A 17867-nucleotide genomic window follows, 5' to 3' on the forward strand; every position below is an offset into this window, starting at 1 on the left:
ACAGAACATGTCTGCATACTTTTTCCCCTTAAACTAACACAAATTGCTGGTGATATAACTAAGACGGGGATGGATCCAAATTAATCTGTTTCAATCCAGATGTGGCTGGACTGAAACAGTGAGTAAAAATAAAATCGTCTCATAAATAAGATGTTGAAAATGGAAGAATTAGACATCTGGAGCAGTAAGTCGTACAATTGCTTAAATACAGGACTGAGCCTATCCCCCTGCTGGCTAGCAAAAACATGGCATTAAGGCTCTAATCAATGGAAAATTAACATGTTGAAATGGTTATGCCAGAAAATGGAAATCCAGGTCCCCTGAAGAACAGAAGTGAAGTACAAATGAAAAACAAGATTATTAAAATGGATGGATTTAAATAAGGGTTCTCTGCTGGCAGAGTTAAACCAGGATTAAAATCTGATTTAAGTCAATCCACTTTTGAGCGTAAAGCAAGTGTGGTTTAGCTCCTCTCAGAGGTTTTTTTAAAATTGAACGTAAGTTGACCATCATAATAGCCAAGCTGCCTCCGAGCTTCATTAAACCTCCTGTTACCTACGAAACAGCTGATTGTTTCTTTCATCAGACCTTCCCATACCAAGCTTTGAAAAGATAAATGGTTTCAGACAAAATTATTTTATTATCACAGAGCAATCTAATCTATAATAAAGAAGAAAAAAAATTTCAGGGTATTAAAGATACAGCTTCTGCATTAGAGAGCAGTGTCCTACCTGCACTCGCTGTGCAGACACAAGAGAAACAGAAATTAAGAGACAATTTGGTGATACATGAGGTACCTCTGGAGAAGGCGTCACCGCTTGCCCCCTCTCAACTGAACCAGGACAGTTCTTGTCGTGTTCATCCCCCAGAACAATGGCTAGGGCTGAAGAATGTTTCTGGCAGGGCGTCCTACCTCTGCTCTGCAGAGGCCCAGCTTGAGCGGCAAAGATGCAGGTTTCCTGGCCCGCAGATCACCCAGCCCTTCGGCCACGCACCAGAGAAAGGCCAGGCTGAGTTACTGGGTTGCTTTCCCCGCCACCACACTGTAAGTCTTCCCTCCTCTGTAAACAATAAGGTGATTCTCCGAGTTCTGTAAAACTGATCCTACCTTCTAAGTTACAGAAACTGAGCCCTGCCAGCCTGTAACGCTGCAGATGACTTAAAGAATCCTGTCATTTCCATTTACTGGCAGCTTTATGGGGGATCCCCACTTAACTCAACTCTCTACTTAAAAAAAAAAAAAAAAAAAGCCCAGTCCTGCCGTTGCAGCTGTCAGCATCCTGATAAATGGGGGTGTGTTTTGAAGCCAGGCCAGAGAATGTTTTTCTTCTGCTCCCTGACAGCAGCGATCCAGAACACACTCAGCCCGAGGAGGGAGTGAATCCCAGGAGCTGCTCTATTGGCTTGTACCTCCACTCATCTGCCTCCAGCTCTTCCACCAGACCGGCTAGTTTTTCCATCCGTGCGACTTGTTGATCTGCGAGAAGTTCAAAGGTAACTGTGGTTTGCAATGACAGCGCAATTAAACCTTTCAATTAGATGCAAATTCCCAGCTGTCAATGGGAAAAGAGTAGAATAAAACCCACCAAGCCAATTTGAATACAAACCCACTCTTACATGACACCCTGTGCAAATGGCGAGACTTCGCCAGATCACAGGAGAAAGCAGGGACAGGCTTTTCTGCCTCGTCCAGTGCTGAATGTGTATTTACTGATCCCTGCCTGTGCCGTGTAAATTCAAGTCCTAACAGGGAAACACGAGGCCGATTAGTGTATGGGGGTGAAAACAGGATGAAGCTCATTTCTTTAGCATAAATATTTATAGTGCAAAAGAACAGAGAAGTTCAGAGCTTGGTCAGCCCACAGTAGAGCTGGGTGCAGCACAAGGAACTCCTCATTTTAATGAAGATCCTTTGAGGAGAACCTGGACGACTGTAGCAGAAAGGCTCTGCAGTCAGAGCATGCTAATGACACAAAGGTCCCCGCGGAGAGACAGGGTGCCTCCCTGGGGATCCCCAAGACAACTTGTTCCCCTCAGCTTTATTTAAAACCAGTTATGCGTCGGGCACGCAGGCTCCATTTTCAAATAAATTAGCTGCAGTGGGTACAGAGATAGGAATAGCCCTCCTTTTGACTCTGCTGGAAGTTTAACAGCGGAGCAGCCTCTTGGAAAAACAGCCCAGTACGAGCCGACTTACTAGCTAGAGGCATAACACAAAACGTGCGCTATTTATGCTGACTGCAGCAGTGGGTGCTTTTAAGAGGGACTGTTCTCACTCCACCTCCTGCAACCGAGTGCTTTTGGGAACTGTCAAACAAACAAGCCAAAAAATGATGACCTCTATCTTTTTTTTAAGCCTTTCCCCTTTCTTACAGTGAGGCAACCGGTGCTCCACAAACCAGTTTCAAAGTCTCGTGCTTATCAGGGTGCCAGTCTGTGCAGCAGCCCCTGGTAGCTACAGCTGCAGTAGCACTGGAGCTGTGGAAACAATGACTCTGAAGTTCAGCTTTGCTTTTCGGTTCAGAAATACAGGATCACGGCCTTGCAAGCTGCTGCACGCCCCAAGATCTCCTCCCAACAACCCTTGCCGGCAGAGGACAGGAAACCTCTCTGGTCTGAGACAACACATGGAAGTAACCCATTCTAGCTGACAAGAGGCAGAGACGAGAAAGGATGTGACCCTTAAGCAGCAGATGTGATCTGGTGCTGAGCTCTGCCCAACGTCTTGAGAATGAAAGCTGCCATGCAGTCAAGCCCAGCGTTCAGTTACAGACACCTGGGCAGCAGGTGAAGGCCCCAGGAGGGAAGCAGAAGTTCAAACAAGACATAAGGCTCTTTCTTGGGGAGGTGGGGAGTGGAGTCAGCCTGTCATGCCAGGCCAGGCACCTGCGTGTCCATCTTCTGAGCACTTTTGGAAACCTCGCTTGACCCTGTCAGTGTCACGAGGGCTCAGCAGAGAAACAAAGGTGGAATCAAGCGTCTCTTCGCCCGAGGCCAAAGAGACAGTCAGCACTGGGCCAAGAGCAGAGCGTGGGCGTTTCCTGCCCATAACCTCCTCTTCTGGCCTCACCTCTCCTGAAGGCAGCGCAGCACACAGCGATGGAAAAACAAGCTTCGAAAGGCACAGCCTGTTCCCACCCAGGCTGTGTGGGTTCCCGTCGCTTTGCATAGGGCTTGCAAAAGGACTCGATGATGGTCTGACTTAGCGTTAATTCGCCAACTTAAAAGGCTATTCTGCTTTTTTGTGGTCGGTACCTGAGAACGTCAGCCTTTTCTCCACGCTCCCTTGCCATCTTCCCCGATCAACATGCAGTTAAAACAGACAGCGCTTCAGTGCTTACCGTGTTTCACTTGCTTTAACGTAGATGCAACCTGATAGCTGAACACAGATTCACAGAGGAATCTTTCAGAGCCATCTATAAACAGAAAAAGGGAGGTGGTTTAGTCTGAGAGTTTTAAGACTGAGCAGCCTTAACTGAGTGCCGCCAACCTTCTGTTTTTATGTTTGAGGTGTGGGTTTCCCCACTTGACTCGTTCCAACACTTTCCCTTCCCCCGAGCGTGCAGCACTCTGGTTTCTGGCCTGTACAGCCCTGCGCTCAAATCCTGTGCGGGGCTTTGGCCGGCTCCCGGTGCTGCTGGGGAATGGCTGTGCTACCTGGGAGACATCCTGGCTGATATTCTGTTACATCCCCTCTGTCAAGCAATTTTAGTCCATTTTAAATAGAATGGTAAGCTATGGAGAAGTCAGCTAATATTATGGCAATCTCCGATTCCCTCAGGGCTTAGACACTTACGTCCTTATAATGCTTTATGATTTCCCACAGGCTTAGACCATAACCCTGCATAAAGGATTTCAAATAATGTGTATCTTGTCATCTAAATCAGTAATTGATCACACAACTGTCTCTGAAATAGAGCAATCTGGAATACATAGCTAATTGTGTGCCAAGTACTGACATAGTTTATACTACTTCCTTCTAAAAAAAAACCCAAACCAAAAACCTAAGGGTTTATTTAAAAACAAGCGAGATAGTTCAAGTAACAATAAAAATCCGTCAATTAGTGGGGATTTTTGAAGGGGAAACTGGTATGCAGCTACCCCATTAGCACCTGCCTGATGAAAGAATGGGTGTATCACCTTTTATCTCAGAAATTAAAAAGCTAACTTAAAGCTTCCTGTGACAGGGACAGTGTTTAGTTGTTGCTGCCACCCAGAGCAGATGAACTGCCATGTTACTGGTAGACAGGTCAGCCCAAAGCAAAATCAAGTGAAAGCTCCATGCTGTAAAAACAAGGAAGAGAAGCAATTTTAAAGACTAAGGGTAGAAACAGACCCCTGGGCCTGAAAAACCTAACCCGAAGCTGAACCCAAGGGAAGAGTTGGAGTTTCGCCGTGCTCAGAGCATCCTCTCACAAGCTGTTGAATGCTGTGGTGGTCCTGCACCGTGCTCTTTCCAAACATACTCTTCCCTCTCCTCCAACTCCCCAGGCTGGCCATCGTGCCGAGTGGCTCTCAGGAGGAACAGCTGTCTGTCTATTTGGTAACACGAAGTGCTTCATTATTTTAATTTGTTTTGAGGGCTTGTTAAGTTCTATGAGCAAGCCTTTAGTCATAATTACTTCAATAGACTGGCATATGGGCTCTAATGTGTAATAAAAAACAGTCCTTAAATGACGTAGCGATCAGTTCCCAGCTGCCCTGCGCTGCCGTGTTTGTCTCTACCGGAATGCAGTCACTTCTGAGCTGCAGGGCCACCCCGATGAACTTCAGGCTCACGCAGTCAAGTCTGCGACATGGTGACACAGGAAGTTCAAGAAGAGCAGACAGACAGACCTTGGCTTAACCCTGTCATCTGGAGGACCTGCCCTTCCTCCCTCACCCAGAGCATGGGCAGGGACGTGCAGCTGCGACGTGCCTGGGTCCTCCTTCAGGCAACCCCAACAAAGGGGGTGGCAGGGCTCAGGCACCCAAACACAAAACACTGCGCTAGATCAGAGCCCTGGCCCTCTCCAGGCGGCCCTGGAGAAACACCCCGATACAAGTGAGCCCAAAAGAGGAATGTGTTCAGCCTTGAAGGATTAAGAGAGGTCTAGTCCTGATTTATCCTCTCGCAGACCTCTGCGGCAAGGTTTCAACTTAGGTCAAGGGCAAAAGCAAGCCTTATGTTTCCTGGCCAGCAGGGATACAAGCTGCCTCCTGTACTAGCCCAGTCAAATCCAACCCCAGAATGCGTTTTGCCAAGAAAAATACTCCTGCCTCAGCTATCTTTACAGTAATTCCTGCCCAACATCAAAGGATTAGCTAACAATGAGCAATTAACACCGTCATGTTCCCTTTCAGGTAGATCGCTTCCTCGTCTGAAGTGTTGTCATAGAGCTAAAAAACAGGTGACTGCCAGAAAAATCACTTCCTCATGAACAACTGGTGGGAGGGCTGGGGCTGCTCGGGACCTACCCGAGCCCTGGTGCTTCCTTCCTCCCTCCAGCTTTTGCCAGCTAACGTCCGAAAAGGCAGCAGGGTGCCAAGCTTGGCAACTCCCTTGCAGGGCTGCCTGCACACCAGGAGGAGCGGGGAAGGAAAAGGGTGGGAGCAATCACCTTCCAGCATCTCCCCAGCTCCTTTGGGGTAAGTGAAGAGGGCTTTTCGGGGCGGCGCCAGGTCTGAAACGCTGAACCCTGATCCTGTTACAGAGCTGCCGCTGACTCCGCCAGCTGAAGAGGATGAGGAAGAGGCTGCCATTTCACCCCGTCCCAGCCTGAAAGAACAAAAAGGCAGCAGAGTTAGGAAGGGCGTCTCGGAGTTTCCCAGGGCGCAAAGCCAGCGACTTGTACACGTATCTGACAGCAGATGAAGGCAGCGAGGTCCAGGAAGAGCCAGTGAGCACAGCTTTGAGCTGCCGCCCCCGCTCCATGGCTCTGCAGCCTCAAAGTGCTGGTGGTTTGAGGCTGCCCTGCATGCGTGGGAGAGGCTGCCTGCGCCCAGTGCGGGGACGGGTGCAGTTAGCTGTCGCACCACGTGGTGGCACCCAGAAACTGAAGGTAACCCATGCTCTGACCCCTCGGACAAGGGGGCCTGGGAATTCAGCAGGATGATCGAAGCGTGCATAAAAATAACCTGGCACCAGTCGCTGGCCTGAATTCACTAGCCTTCAGCTGCCTGGCACTTTTCCCGCTCCCCAGGGTCATAAAAAGACTTTTTTTTTTTTTCTTTTTTTTTTTGCCTTGTTTCCAGGAGCACAAACATGGAAAAAGTCCTGCTGCCTCACAAAACCTGGAAGCCCGCAGGACTGCCAGTTCCAGTGCCGCATCCTGCACAAAGCCACACTGTGCCTAATTTGCAGCAACGGCTCTCTGCGCTGCTCCAGATGTGCTTTTGCTTTTAAAATACTGCACTTAACCTAAAACAGCAAGGGCTGAGCATCTGTCTGCCTGTACAGCACAAGCCCATTCACCTCTTGTGTACCCTTTTCTCAGCCTTGTTTTTAAGAGGCATTGGCTGTACATTTGTCATGATGGAGTACATAAAACTTGTCACATACCTGATAGTAAAAAAGCTGTCACTTGGCACTTAAAAGTGACAGCACTTGCTACTCCTCCAAACCCCTTATAAGCACTTCCCAATTATCCTGCCTATTATCTATTATCCTATTTAATACACTTCTGCAGACTCTTTAGGCTATGCACACAGCGCCTTTGGAAAGCACTTAAGGTTTTAGTGGAGAAAATGAGTTTTTAAAAGGCTGTCACTACTAGGAATTGCATGTTCATTCATAGTTAAGCTCAAGGTTGTTTCATAACTGCATATAACACAAAACAGCAGCTCGCAAGAGGCTGGGGGCTTACAGGCTGTGAAGGAAAATGCCTAGATAAAAGAAACCTTTAATATGGCTATGATACATCCAATAACACCTTCTTCAACAAACCTGGACAGGCCCAGCTCCCTGCTCACGAGGGAAGCGAGATGACGCTTTGCACTGAAATGATGCCAATGTGGCCTCGCAAGACCGGCGGGCTCCTAGATATAGCTGCAGGGTTTTTATTTTAAATAGGCTGAGGCAAACACAAAGGAGGGGGACAGCAGGCCAGGACGATGTCTGCCCCTCCCACCGGTGGCGCCGGCCATCTTGTGAGGAGGGAGAAGAGGTGGGGCTGCCAGCACTGCGCATGCGCCCGGGCGCCTCTTGCCCACACCCCCGCCGACGGGCGGGCAGCAGCCTCGGTAGCGCCAGGGCTCCTGCGTGGCGTGGCGTGGCGTGGCGTGCCCCACCCATGCGCATGCGCACCACTGCCCCGGGCTCCGCCTCTCCCCGCCCTTTCGCGCCATGGCCCCTCCCTGACTTCCGTAGCGACCTGCTTCGCGGTGAGTGAGGCAGCCGGCGCCAGCCTCTCCCCCCGCTCCCGTTCAGCCGAGCGCCCTTCTCCTCCCGGGCCGCCGCCCTCCCGCTCCCGGGGCGCGCCGGCCCTTCCGAACCTCACCTGGGCGCCCGCACGGCTTCGCGCAGGCGGCGCGCGTGATCGCGCTCGCGGTGCATGCTGGGGCGGGCGGGCGCGCGCGCGCGGCCCCTTCCTACTTCCGGTGGGGGGCCGGTAACCGTTGGCAACGGCCGCGGTGGCTGTTCCGCCGGGCCTGAGGCGAGCGGCCGCCCCTCGCAGTGCCGCGGGCTGGAGCGGGAGATCCTGCTGCTCCCGGGGCCTTCCTCAGGCCTTTAAACCTAGCGGTGCCTTAAAGGCCGGCGTAACGGGGGACGCTTGCTCGGTGTGGGCGGCAGTGGTGAGGCCCGGCAAGGCTGTTGTGCCCTGGCTGCTGCTCACCCTGCGTCTCCTGCAGGAGCCTGGCCTAATCCTGCACCCGGGCTGCGATCCCAGCTGGAGCCTGGCCTAATCCTGCGGCCCCGGCTGCTTTGTGTCTCCCCTCTCACACCACTGCAGCGTTGCTCTTCCTGCGTGCGTGTAGAGGCGAGGCCCCTATCAGGCATTGCTAGTGTGGTGGGGTGTGGATGCTCATGAGTGTTTAAAAGTCCTGTGTCAGGAAATTGTGGCACCAGCTCTGCAATTCAAAAAAGAAAAAGCAAGCCTGAGTGGCAACAAAAAAACCCAACAACAGTGTGTTTTTTCATGGTTTATTCTGTCTTCCCCTGTGTATGGTTCATGTCTGCACTTCTTTCCTTGAACTATGGGAATGCCTTTTTATTTAAACGTAAGGTCAGGTGGTTATAAGTCGTTTCAGAAGGTGGGGCTTTAATTGAGGGGAAAAGCATTAACCTTCTGAACCTGATGTCACTCCATATAATAAATCCAGTTTAAGATAAATTCATCTTCAAAGGCAAGCTCTTCATTTTTTCCTGTCAGGTTCTGTTGTGGCAGACAGGTAAACCTTCTGATGAAGGTGAATTTTTTTTGGTGGAGACTTTGTTTTCTAAGTAACAGAAATTTCTGTTTTAAAAACAGGGCACACTGAGATATCCAATGTTAACAATTTCAGTGAATGTTGAAATTTAAGTACTGAAGCTGTGAAGTCTCTGACAGATGCCTGCCAGTTCTTCAGATTGCCCTGTTGCTTTGGCACCATTAAATGTTCTCCACTGTAAAAAGTTTAACTTGGTGCCCCATGTTTCTAATATCGTTTGGAATAATGCAGGGTAGCGTAAGACTTTTATGCATATGCCTCAAACTTACCACGGTGGTCTGAGGTGGAGGTGTAATCGCCGGCCAGTGCCAACCCCTTGGGGTGCTTTGTTCCCCTTCCCCAGCTGCCTCCTGAGCGGATCCAGGGAACTGGGTTTGCTTTTGAAAAGCTCCTTAGGCCTTTAAGAAACTAGTGGAGGATGGCAGGTATTTTGAGAGAGGTCAGTGTTGTAGGGGATTCCTTGCAAGAGGCTGGAATCTCTTTGGTCTGCAGCTATGGAAAATAACAAGGTGAAACTGTTCAGAATCCTGAACGGTGCTAAAACGGCACTTTGACTGAGGCCGCAGTGAGTTTTAGCTAAAACCTGTGAGTTTCAGGAAGAGCGGTGATCAGTTGCTGACCTCCTTGCAGGGGCAAAAAACCTGATGCTTCATTACGTATCTTACATTGCTTAAATTTCCCATTTTTGCTTTACGAGTGTGCTTTACGAGCTGACAAAGAGTATACTTGTAAGTTCTCATAAAATTAGTCTTTGCACAAGTGACATAAGGTTTGAGAAGGTACTGCTTTTCTGAAATTTCTCATATATACATATAGGAGGAGTTATTGCTCTTCTGGAGGTACAGACCTCGCTCCTTACTGCTGAGCCCTTCAGAGCTCCCCTGATGCCTCTTACAAATTATCCACGAGGAAACATAGAAATTTACCTTTCCTTGGCATAAGTTAGCAAAGCTCTCTTTTTTTTTTTGCATTAGGAGGAGAGGCAGGATGGATGTTCTGCGGCCCACCCTGATAAGGATTGGGGGACGAGTATACAGGAAGAATCTAATTCAAGAGCAGGCCTACGAGCATGAGGAGGAGGAGGACTTCTGTGCAGGTAGAGAGTGCTGTGCGAGGGCTGACCGTGGGGCTGTCAGGACATGCTACAGGTGAAAGCATCGACACTGGGGACCTAGGGAGCTCTTGGTATTCTCTCTGATGTCTTTATGTGCTCAAGGACCTGCCTGTGCCATGGAGTGAGGTGTTCAAGAGGGATAAAAATGCTTTGTGTTGGTCCCTGATGATCTTGCTGACCAAAGAGTAGATATAATTCCGGTTACCTAATGTGGGTTTGGGTGACGGTGCTGCTGTCAGTTTGCTTGCTGGCCATGAAAGATCTCCAGTAAAAGGGGAAAACAAATGAGCTCTGTAGATCTGTTTTCCCCAGGTTCCTGAAGCGCCTTTCTTTTTGGTAATGTGATTATTTGCAGATATGGCAGGAGTGGAAGCTGCTCACTAAAGATCCTCTGTCCTTGCAATGTTTGCCCCTTGAAGAATTGGCCTCTTACAATGTGGCTTTTGGAACGTGTTACCTATTTTGGGGGCAAAATTCTTCCTGTTCTGATGTATTTTACTTTATCTTTCTGCCTGTATGTTTGTTGTAGTTCTGCAGGAGTTGTGGGCACAGAAAAGCTCAGCTGTTATTTCTCAAATGGAAAGGGTTGTGGCTGTTGTGTCCTGTTTCTCCCTCCACCCTGCCTTTCAGCAGATTGAACAAAGCTTTAATAAGCTGCTTGCCACCCAAATTCGTCCCTGTATGTGTTGGAGAGGAGATAGAAACCATGGCCTCTTTCTGGAAGTCATGTTTGGTCCTAACAGGCATGACTGAATGGCCCATGGATGAAAAGTGCATCTATTCCTCCGTGCCGCGGGTGTGAGAATTTCTCTGTTTTCCAAAACACTGTATCTTAACCCTTGAACCAAACCTATCCTCACCTTTTATTTGTATTTTTCTGCAACTTTAAATTCCTGCTCAGGTCTCTGAATGGGCTGGTGGCTTCCACCCTGCCAGGAGAAGAGGCTGTTCCCACTGGGTAATTGCACAACTTCCAGCTGAGAGAAAACCTGGGCTGTAACTGCTGCTTTCCTATACCTCCTAGCCCGGCAGATTTAGAAGCAGTCATTAAGTTTTCCAGAGCTGGTAGTAAGGTGAAATAAAAAGCAGTTAGCCGCAATGGAGAAGAGTCCGTTTCTTCCTTTATTTAACCTTGGGAGAAGACGGTTGTGAGACTCTTGTCCTACATAAAGTACTGCCAGACTTTACAGAGGTTGTACAAGGTCTGTTGTTTTTTTCTGGTAGGCCCTGGTGACTGCACAGACGAACCCTGTGATGCCTTTGTGGTGGAAGAGACTGAGAAAGGCTTCCAGTGCAGAGTGGAGGTTCCCAGCCCCTTATACAAGTGAGCCTATGTGTTTCTGGTTTATTTGAGTTGCCACTGGCTGGGGAAGTGGTAGAGTGCAGAATATTTTCTTTTGAGATCAGGGTAAGCGCCAGATCTCCGAAATGTATTCCGTTTCGTGGATGTGGATTTTTGGCGTTTGGGAAGGGAAAATTGGCAATGCCTTTCTAGTGCAGTTGGGCCACGCTTGACTCCTAGCCTTCCCTGTGACAGAGAGAGCAGGTGGTGCTTTCTTGCTGGCAGGAGAGTTTTTGAGCATCCCTTCCCTTGAACATAAAAGCGTCAGGGAGGATGGGAGAAGGGGAGGAAGAACAGGCGAGCAGCCTGGCAGGGGGAGTTTGTGAAAGCTTTGAGAGAAAGCACACACAGCAGGAATTGACTATCGACTCCAGTGTGATGTTTACTGGGAAGTCTGTAGTGTTCAAAGCTTTATCTAGTTATTTTTGACAGTTTTATTGGTTGAATAGTTTTACTGAAATGTAGAGAAGGAAATTGTTCTGTTTTGTGTTTGGATGCTGGCAAATGACTACCTTGAGCAAAGCAAAAAGCAGAAAAAGAGCCCTTAGTTCTTTGTCAGCTGGGGTAGTGGGAAAAAGGGATAACCCAGCTGACAAGTAAGCTATGGCAGGATGTACTGGGCAGAGCTGTCATGGACCGACTGACTTATTTTAGCTTAAGCCAGTTGTGAGCCACAGCTCAACATCATCCCGTGCTCTGAGGTTGGTCACGCACGGAGTCCCAGGAGAAGCCTCTGTGCCTGGACCGGGTCCTGCGCGTGAGGCTGAGTGTGTGCATCCCTCTAGCATGGAGATACCAAATCTGGGGGGACCCAGCTGCCTGTGCATGGTTAATCTGCTGGCTGGGCACACTTGATGGAGAGTGGCCCGGCGATGCTGTGTGAGTGACTCTCTTGCACTTTTATGCCTCCAGGTACATCATTGGGAAGAAAGGGGAAACCAAGAAGAGACTAGAAACAGAGACTCGAACCTCCATCAGCATTCCTAAGCCTGGAGTGGAAGGAGAAATTGGTGAGCTTTAACATGCACAAAATGGGTGTTCTCTCATCAGCGCTTGCACAGACACAGTTTGAGTGGGGAGAGGGCATAAGCAGTGTTTTTCCTTTAATTCCTGCTTCTGACATGGCTCTGACTCAATTTATGGCCCTTGGAAAATCACTTCACTTTTCTCCTGAGTTTATTTTCCCTGTCTATAGATCCTTATAAAGTTTTTTTGGGGAAAAAAAAAATCTATTTTAAGTCTATGAATAATCTCACTGAAGTAACTTCTGGGCCTTAAATGACTGGCTTGAGGACTTTGGGACTGAATCTGGTGGGGGTTTTATTGTTGTTTTGTTTTTAAATTAATACAATTTTCATTAATAACGAGCTGTAATATACATCCAGGGAAAATATCATGTTGTATATTTATGCATGATATAAACTTCAGCATCTGCTATAATATGAGAAGTGTTTTGATGACGTTGCTGCCTTTCTGGTGTTGTCACTTGATCCTGATAGTGACAGCAGGCTTTCTTGTACCGTATGTTTCTTCTCATCACTTCCAGTGACTTAAAAAGAAAGGAGGTGTTGCTCATGAGGGCTGGCCTGTGCAGGTTTCTGCCTGAGTGGATATCCAGAGGGCCCCTTACGCACGCTCTGGTGATAATTGGCACGGTGTACAGTTACGTTCGTGACAGAGTTGTGAGGAGTAAGTGACAGGGGGATCCAACTGTCATGCTGCACAGGAACATGGTAGTACTTCTCAAGAAGTGGGTCTTGACTTCTTCCTGAGAACCGTGAAGGACTATTAGGAAGGTTGAGAGATGTTGAAAACATGTAATAATAATAAGCCAAGGTAATTTTGCTCCTTGCAGTTCTTTCCTTTCAAGCTCAAGTGTTCTCTGCTTGGTGCCTTGAAGTGCATGCACAAATGATATAGGCCATCTTGATCTTTGAAAGATTTTCTTTTCCTTTTCACTTTGACTGCCTTTATGAAAACTTGAAATAATGCCCTAGAAATCTGAAGAGCTGCTGAAGTGATAGGCTCTTAGTTATTGTTTTTTAGGCACTCAGAGCTGACTTTCTTGAGAGCAGAGGGATACTTTTGATGGCATCATCCTGTCTTTACAGAGAAAAGCACAGCCGTGTCAGGCATTTTAAGTCAAGTGGGGAGTCTGGCGAGATTTCTCTGTGCATGGTTGGAGGTTTTAATTCCTATCGCTTCTTCAGTGAGCCTGGGGCTAACAGTAGACAGGTGCTGTTGTGCAGGTTTTTCTAATTCCCTCCTGGCATCTCCTGGATGAAATATTCTTACCTTCCCAATATCCTCCAATATTGATATTTTAAAGTGCATGGATAAATATCGTGTAAAATAATTCAATTACTCTTTATTTTGCATGGGCATGGGTGTCAGTAGTCTCACTGTAGCTTCATGGAAACCAGACAGGTACTGCTTTGTTTCCTTGTAGTGATTACAGGGCAGCATCGCAGCGGTGTCATCTCTGCCCGAACGCGGATTGATGTTCTCCTGGATAGCTTCCGTAAGAAGCAGCCCTTCACACACTTCCTGTCCTTCGCTCTCAACCAGCCCGCCATCCAGGAGAAGTTCCTGCAGTTCAAGGAGGAAGTGTTGGAGAAATGCTCAAAGGTAAGGATTCGCGTGAGAATTAAAATCAAGTGGAAGCCCTTCAGCAGAGTGCCATTTCATTTATTGAGATAGCTTTTTGGTGTTTACCTTGAAGGCCTTATTCTATTCTATTTCCTAGGAATGTATTTTTAACAGGCCTTTTACTTAAGTTGGTGGATCTGCTGTGAATTTGTTGAGTGCTGTTGTGAAATCTTCTGGAAAGTGGAATGGCTTACTTAGTAAATTGTTAGTAAAATATTTTGTTCTCCTTAGAGATTTTCCTAGGTGGGAGGATATCTAAGGTTCAAAAGAGGGTTGGTGGGTTTTTTGGTGGGGTTTTTTTTGTTGTTTCTAATAGGAAAGCCACTCAATAATGTAGTGGACCTTTCTACATTTTATACAATTTCTACATAACCATGAAACCAGGCAGGAATTCACAAGTTTGCTACTGCTTCTATTTCACTTTTCGTTTGGTTACTGACAGCAAAGGAAGATGGGTGTCATTACCGGAGCTGAGCAAGAAATGACTTGGTAGCACATGCCATCCTGCAAGTCTAATGGCTTCCCTTCTTCCTCATGAGACTCTGTGCTGACAGTCCCTCCTCCTTGCCTTCATATCTTACACTGAGAGCAGCAGCAAAGAGTTAGGCACAGGGAAGTGGGGAACGGAATGAGGTGAAAGCTGTGTATTCCCTGGTTTATTTTAGCGTGCTTCTAGTTTGGCAGAAGTGGTATGTCAGTGCACAGGGCCAGGCTGAGGAGAGGGAGTGATATTATTAAATTGCCATGTCCTCTGAGTGCTGGGAGGACATCTCCAGGCAAGAGAGAAGAGTTCCTCTTTGTGGCCGCTGCAGGTTAGATTGCATACACGCAGAAGGGTTTTGTGGGCTGATATTATTACCTTGATGTCCGTCACTTCCGCTTCTGCCTTTCAAAGGCAAAAATATAATCTTGCAGATAGCACAGCTGAAGAAGTTTACTTTTCTATGTCTTCATGCTGTGGGTGTGAATTATCTGATATCTGGGGAGATGGGAATTCTTGCTCAAGTTTTCGTGGTCACTTGCATATCAATTGTCTCATCTCTAAGAGCAGAACTGAGCTGGCTTTGCAGTCTTGTATTTTCTGGCAGTTCTGATTTAAGTCCCTCTTCTCCACCCAGCTGCCTATTTCAGTGACATCTTAGGAGTTTTCTATCACTCGGGTTTCCACCTGATGTTAAGTACAACTGAAATTGGCCAATAGATCCAGGGATTAGCAACCAGTGCAATGCTATGAGCACCCTTTCCTCAGGCTAGGAAGGTATCACTGTCTTGATCGTCTATCCCCATTAGCCAGCAGCAGCTATCTTTAATAAAGCTTACCTTTATTAAAGGAAAGCCCTGAAGACAGGGGAATGGAAACAGCCTGAGAAAGTGTTAGCTGGACAGAGAGTGTTGGACCTTGGGCTCGCATCAGTGGTGGCCTGGCTCCCTCTGTTGGTTTCTAGTTCCAGTCCTTGTGGGGGGACACACCAAAGTTACAGGGAGAGAAGCAGCTCTTCGGGGGGCTGGTAACATCAGCATGAGGCGCTGGTAGTGGCTGTTCAAGCTGTTGGCCCTGGATTGAGACCACTGCTTTCAGTCTGGTGTTTCTCTTGACGTTTATCCCCTTCTAACTGGGCTTATGGCTGTGACAGTCCTTTCACTTGATCTCCCTTAACCTGTCAGTCCTTTCAGACATGGCTGGCCCTGCTCTGCTTGAAGTCTTGGCATCCCGGACTCCATTTATCTGATCCTCCTCCTCCCTCTAGCTGTCTGCCAGCAGGTCCTGTGGATCTCTCTTGTCCTTCCCCATGGACAGCAAACCCAGATCTGCCTGCTGCGCAGGACAGTAACCTCAGTCTCATGCCATACATCTTGCCGGGTTCTGGCTTCCAGGCTGTCTTGGTGTTAGGTGAATCCTTTCAGTGTCACATCTCTATGATGTGACCTCTTTTATCTTTGCAGCTAATGCTGTCGTCCATGCTCTCATCCTGTGTTCTTATTCCTGGAACACTCTGGCCTCACACAGGACTCGCTCTTCTCCTTGTAGAGCACTCATTTTTCCTGCCTGCTGCTTCGGTCACATCTCTGCAGCCCTCCATTGGCACAGCCTCTGCTGGTGATCTTACTTGCTCTCCAGACCCCTCCTGATCTGTCTGTGTCACATTGTTTGTCTCTTGCATGCTTGTAAGTATCAGTTTGCATCCCTGGCTAGATAGGGAGGTCTGCCATCCACTTAGGAACATTCTCATAAATTTATCTTGGGGCTTTCCCCAGTGTTGTCAGTTACATTCAGATGGAGCTGCCTGGGAACACCTGCAGACCTTTGTGTGCTTCTTGTCCTAGAAAGCTGCAGAAACCCAAGCTTGGTCAGAGGAGTGCTGAGACCACTGCTGACCAGGCTAGCCATGTTAATTTTTCCTCCTCTTGCCTTACCTTCTGTCTCTCCCACGGTGTTTTTGTTCTTTGTCTGGACGGCACTGAGTCCTGTGAGGCTCTGCTTCACGGGTAGGGATCCTGCAGCATGGACATGCACGTGGGAACACATTTCAGCCTAACAGCTACTTCTGGCTTTCAGTAACCTCGGACTTGAACTGTACTCAGAACCAGCACCCAGGCATGAATCCTCCTAATACGAGTAATAGCAATTCTCCGAGAAAGTGCAGCACTCAAGACATAGCGTGCCTTGTGCTGCTGCCAAGTCATCAAGGTGCTTTCAGGAATCTCCCAAAATGGTGGCAGCTGAAGCTGCCTTACAGTAGGACTCGTCTATATGGGTGCAGGCAGAAGGTCTGGGGCTGTTGTTCCTGCTCTCTATACTGCATGGGCACAAGGTGCTCTGGCCTGGGAGCTGCAGCATCATGTTAGCACTGCTCAGTGCCCTGTGCCAAGAGGCCTGAAATGTTCCTGGTACTGCTTACATCAGCTCTAGAGTTTCCATTTTTAGTTTGAAATGTGAAATTCTGTCAGTAGCAGGTATTTGGGGGTTTGCATATGTTAGCCTAGGAATATATGGTGCTTTATTTTTCTGCCCTTCCTTCTCCTGGTATTAGCAAAAGGGTTTCTAGATATATTGCTGCCTGTTAGTTCAAGGAGTATATTGCAGCCTCGTATGTGTCTCAATCACTCCGCCAGCCGGTAATGCCACTCTAATACCACTTTATCTCACAGCAGGGTCTGCTAGAAAGCACATCAGTAATGAAAAACAGTAATTCAAAACGGTGCCTCACAGAGCAATAAGAGAGCGTATAGATTTGTTCAAAGCAACAGGATTTCTCAGGATACTTGGAGAAATCTGAATAGGTTTCAGTGACAGAAGTGGCGCACTTCTCTTCCTGTTGCAATTTGCTGGTGCGAAACATTGCAGAATTAGGTAAGCTTCAGTCTTTGAATGAAGCTCAGATAACAGCAAGGAAGGGAAGGGACCAGGTGTGAGTGTGTGAGGATTTCTTCTGGCCATTGAGCATTTTTGAGTGACTCTCTTTCTCTCTGAAGCAGTTACCATGACAACCATTCATTTCTATTTTATAGCATAGGTGGGTATATGCTTTCTAACTTTTTTTTTTTCATCTTTAAGACCTTTTTTAAGATGAACCTTGTGATGACATATGGAATACTTCAGGTGTCATTCACGCTATTGTATGGTCAGGGCAGCCAGACAGTAAAGCAAGGCCGAGAGGAGACTCTTTTGAGGCTAATTTAATATAAATGCGGGGAGGTGGCTCACCTGGGCAGGCTTATTACTGATGTGGTGCAGTGGGAGTTCTGGATGACTGGATGACCTTGGAAGTCTCCTTGCACAGTCATGTAGGTGTCAGAGTGAGGAGGACTGAAGTGTCTGTCTGAGTATGCAGGTGGAAAAGGGAAGAGACTTCGCAGTAATATTGCCATGGAAAATCACAGTTGGGTCTTTCAGAGCTGTGCAAACGCAGCATTTGCAGTCTTAACAGGCTGCAGATGTAGCACGGAAAAGAAATATGATTGCTGTAATATATGGCAACCTGTAAATATCAAACATTGCTAATGAGATATTATATCTCAGAGTGGAAGGGACAGAAAATGGGCGGGGTTTTTCAGCCTGTAGCTCTTCAGTCAGTTCTGAGGAAATCTTGTTTTTCTGGCTTGCGCCTTTGTTTGTGGATCAGGGTGGGAGAGGACGTATAGCTGGCATGCAGTATCCTGCTATTAAGAAAAAAAAACAAGAACATGAAGCTGTCTGCAAATATTGGAAGCTCTTAAGACAGTAGAGGGGATGCAGCCAGGGAAGAAGAGCTAAGGTGTTTGATCTTTTGCCTTGTCATGTAGAAGGCCTGAAGTGTGTTGTGGTCTATGGTTTCCCTACTACAAGGCCTTAGATTTGGAGGAAGGATGTGT

At 47.8% G+C, this 17867-nt stretch overlaps 2 protein-coding genes across 4 annotated transcripts in view; one reads left to right on the forward strand and one right to left on the reverse strand.

Annotated features, from left to right (window-relative positions):
• Positions 1-561: 561 nt before the first annotated feature.
• On the reverse strand, positions 562-7613 carry ANAPC16 (anaphase promoting complex subunit 16). 2 transcript variants are annotated; one of them, XM_072869721.1, is made up of 4 exons: positions 6926-7108; positions 5601-5758; positions 3342-3416; positions 562-1477 (listed from the first exon to the last, which is right to left on the reverse strand). In XM_072869721.1, exons 2-4 carry the CDS (start codon positions 5740-5742, stop codon positions 1362-1364), a joined length of 333 nt encoding a protein of 110 aa, XP_072725822.1. In that variant the 5' UTR covers positions 5743-5758; positions 6926-7108; the 3' UTR covers positions 562-1361. The 2 variants fall into 2 exon arrangements, with proteins under 2 accessions (XP_072725822.1, XP_072725821.1); XM_072869720.1 differs by lacking the exon at positions 6926-7108 and adding an exon at positions 7479-7613 and having other exon boundaries at positions 569-1477.
• Positions 7227-17867, forward strand: part of ASCC1 (activating signal cointegrator 1 complex subunit 1) — a 38734-nt gene continuing 28093 nt past the window's right edge. The window contains exons 1-5 of one of the 2 annotated variants that reach the window (XM_072869719.1): positions 7227-7362; positions 9384-9505; positions 10748-10847; positions 11778-11875; positions 13315-13493. In XM_072869719.1, the coding sequence (XP_072725820.1) occupies positions 9397-9505; positions 10748-10847; positions 11778-11875; positions 13315-13493 (486 nt within the window). In that variant the 5' untranslated portion in view covers positions 7227-7362; positions 9384-9396. The remainder of the gene's footprint in view (positions 7363-9383; positions 9506-10747; positions 10848-11777; positions 11876-13314; positions 13494-17867) is intronic. The other variant, XM_072869718.1, reaches the window with a different exon arrangement.

Source organism: Ciconia boyciana, chromosome 8, assembly GCF_034638445.1.
Source record: "Ciconia boyciana chromosome 8, ASM3463844v1, whole genome shotgun sequence".
Classification (NCBI taxonomy): domain Eukaryota; kingdom Metazoa; phylum Chordata; class Aves; order Ciconiiformes; family Ciconiidae; genus Ciconia; species Ciconia boyciana.

Bases quoted from the DNA above. Each gene is read 5' to 3' on its own strand.
- ANAPC16 (XM_072869720.1), bottom strand. From the start codon at position 7,534: ATGCACCGCGAGCGCGATCACGCGCGCCGCCTGCGCGAAGCCGTGCGG. The intron at 3,417-5,600 runs GTGATTGCTCCC...TTCTGTTTATAG, and splicing joins AGCTGGGGAGATGCTGGAAG to ATGGCTCTGAAAGATTCCTC. The intron at 1,478-3,341 runs GTAAGCACTGAA...AACTTCTCGCAG, and splicing joins GTTAAAGCAAGTGAAACACG to ATCAACAAGTCGCACGGATG.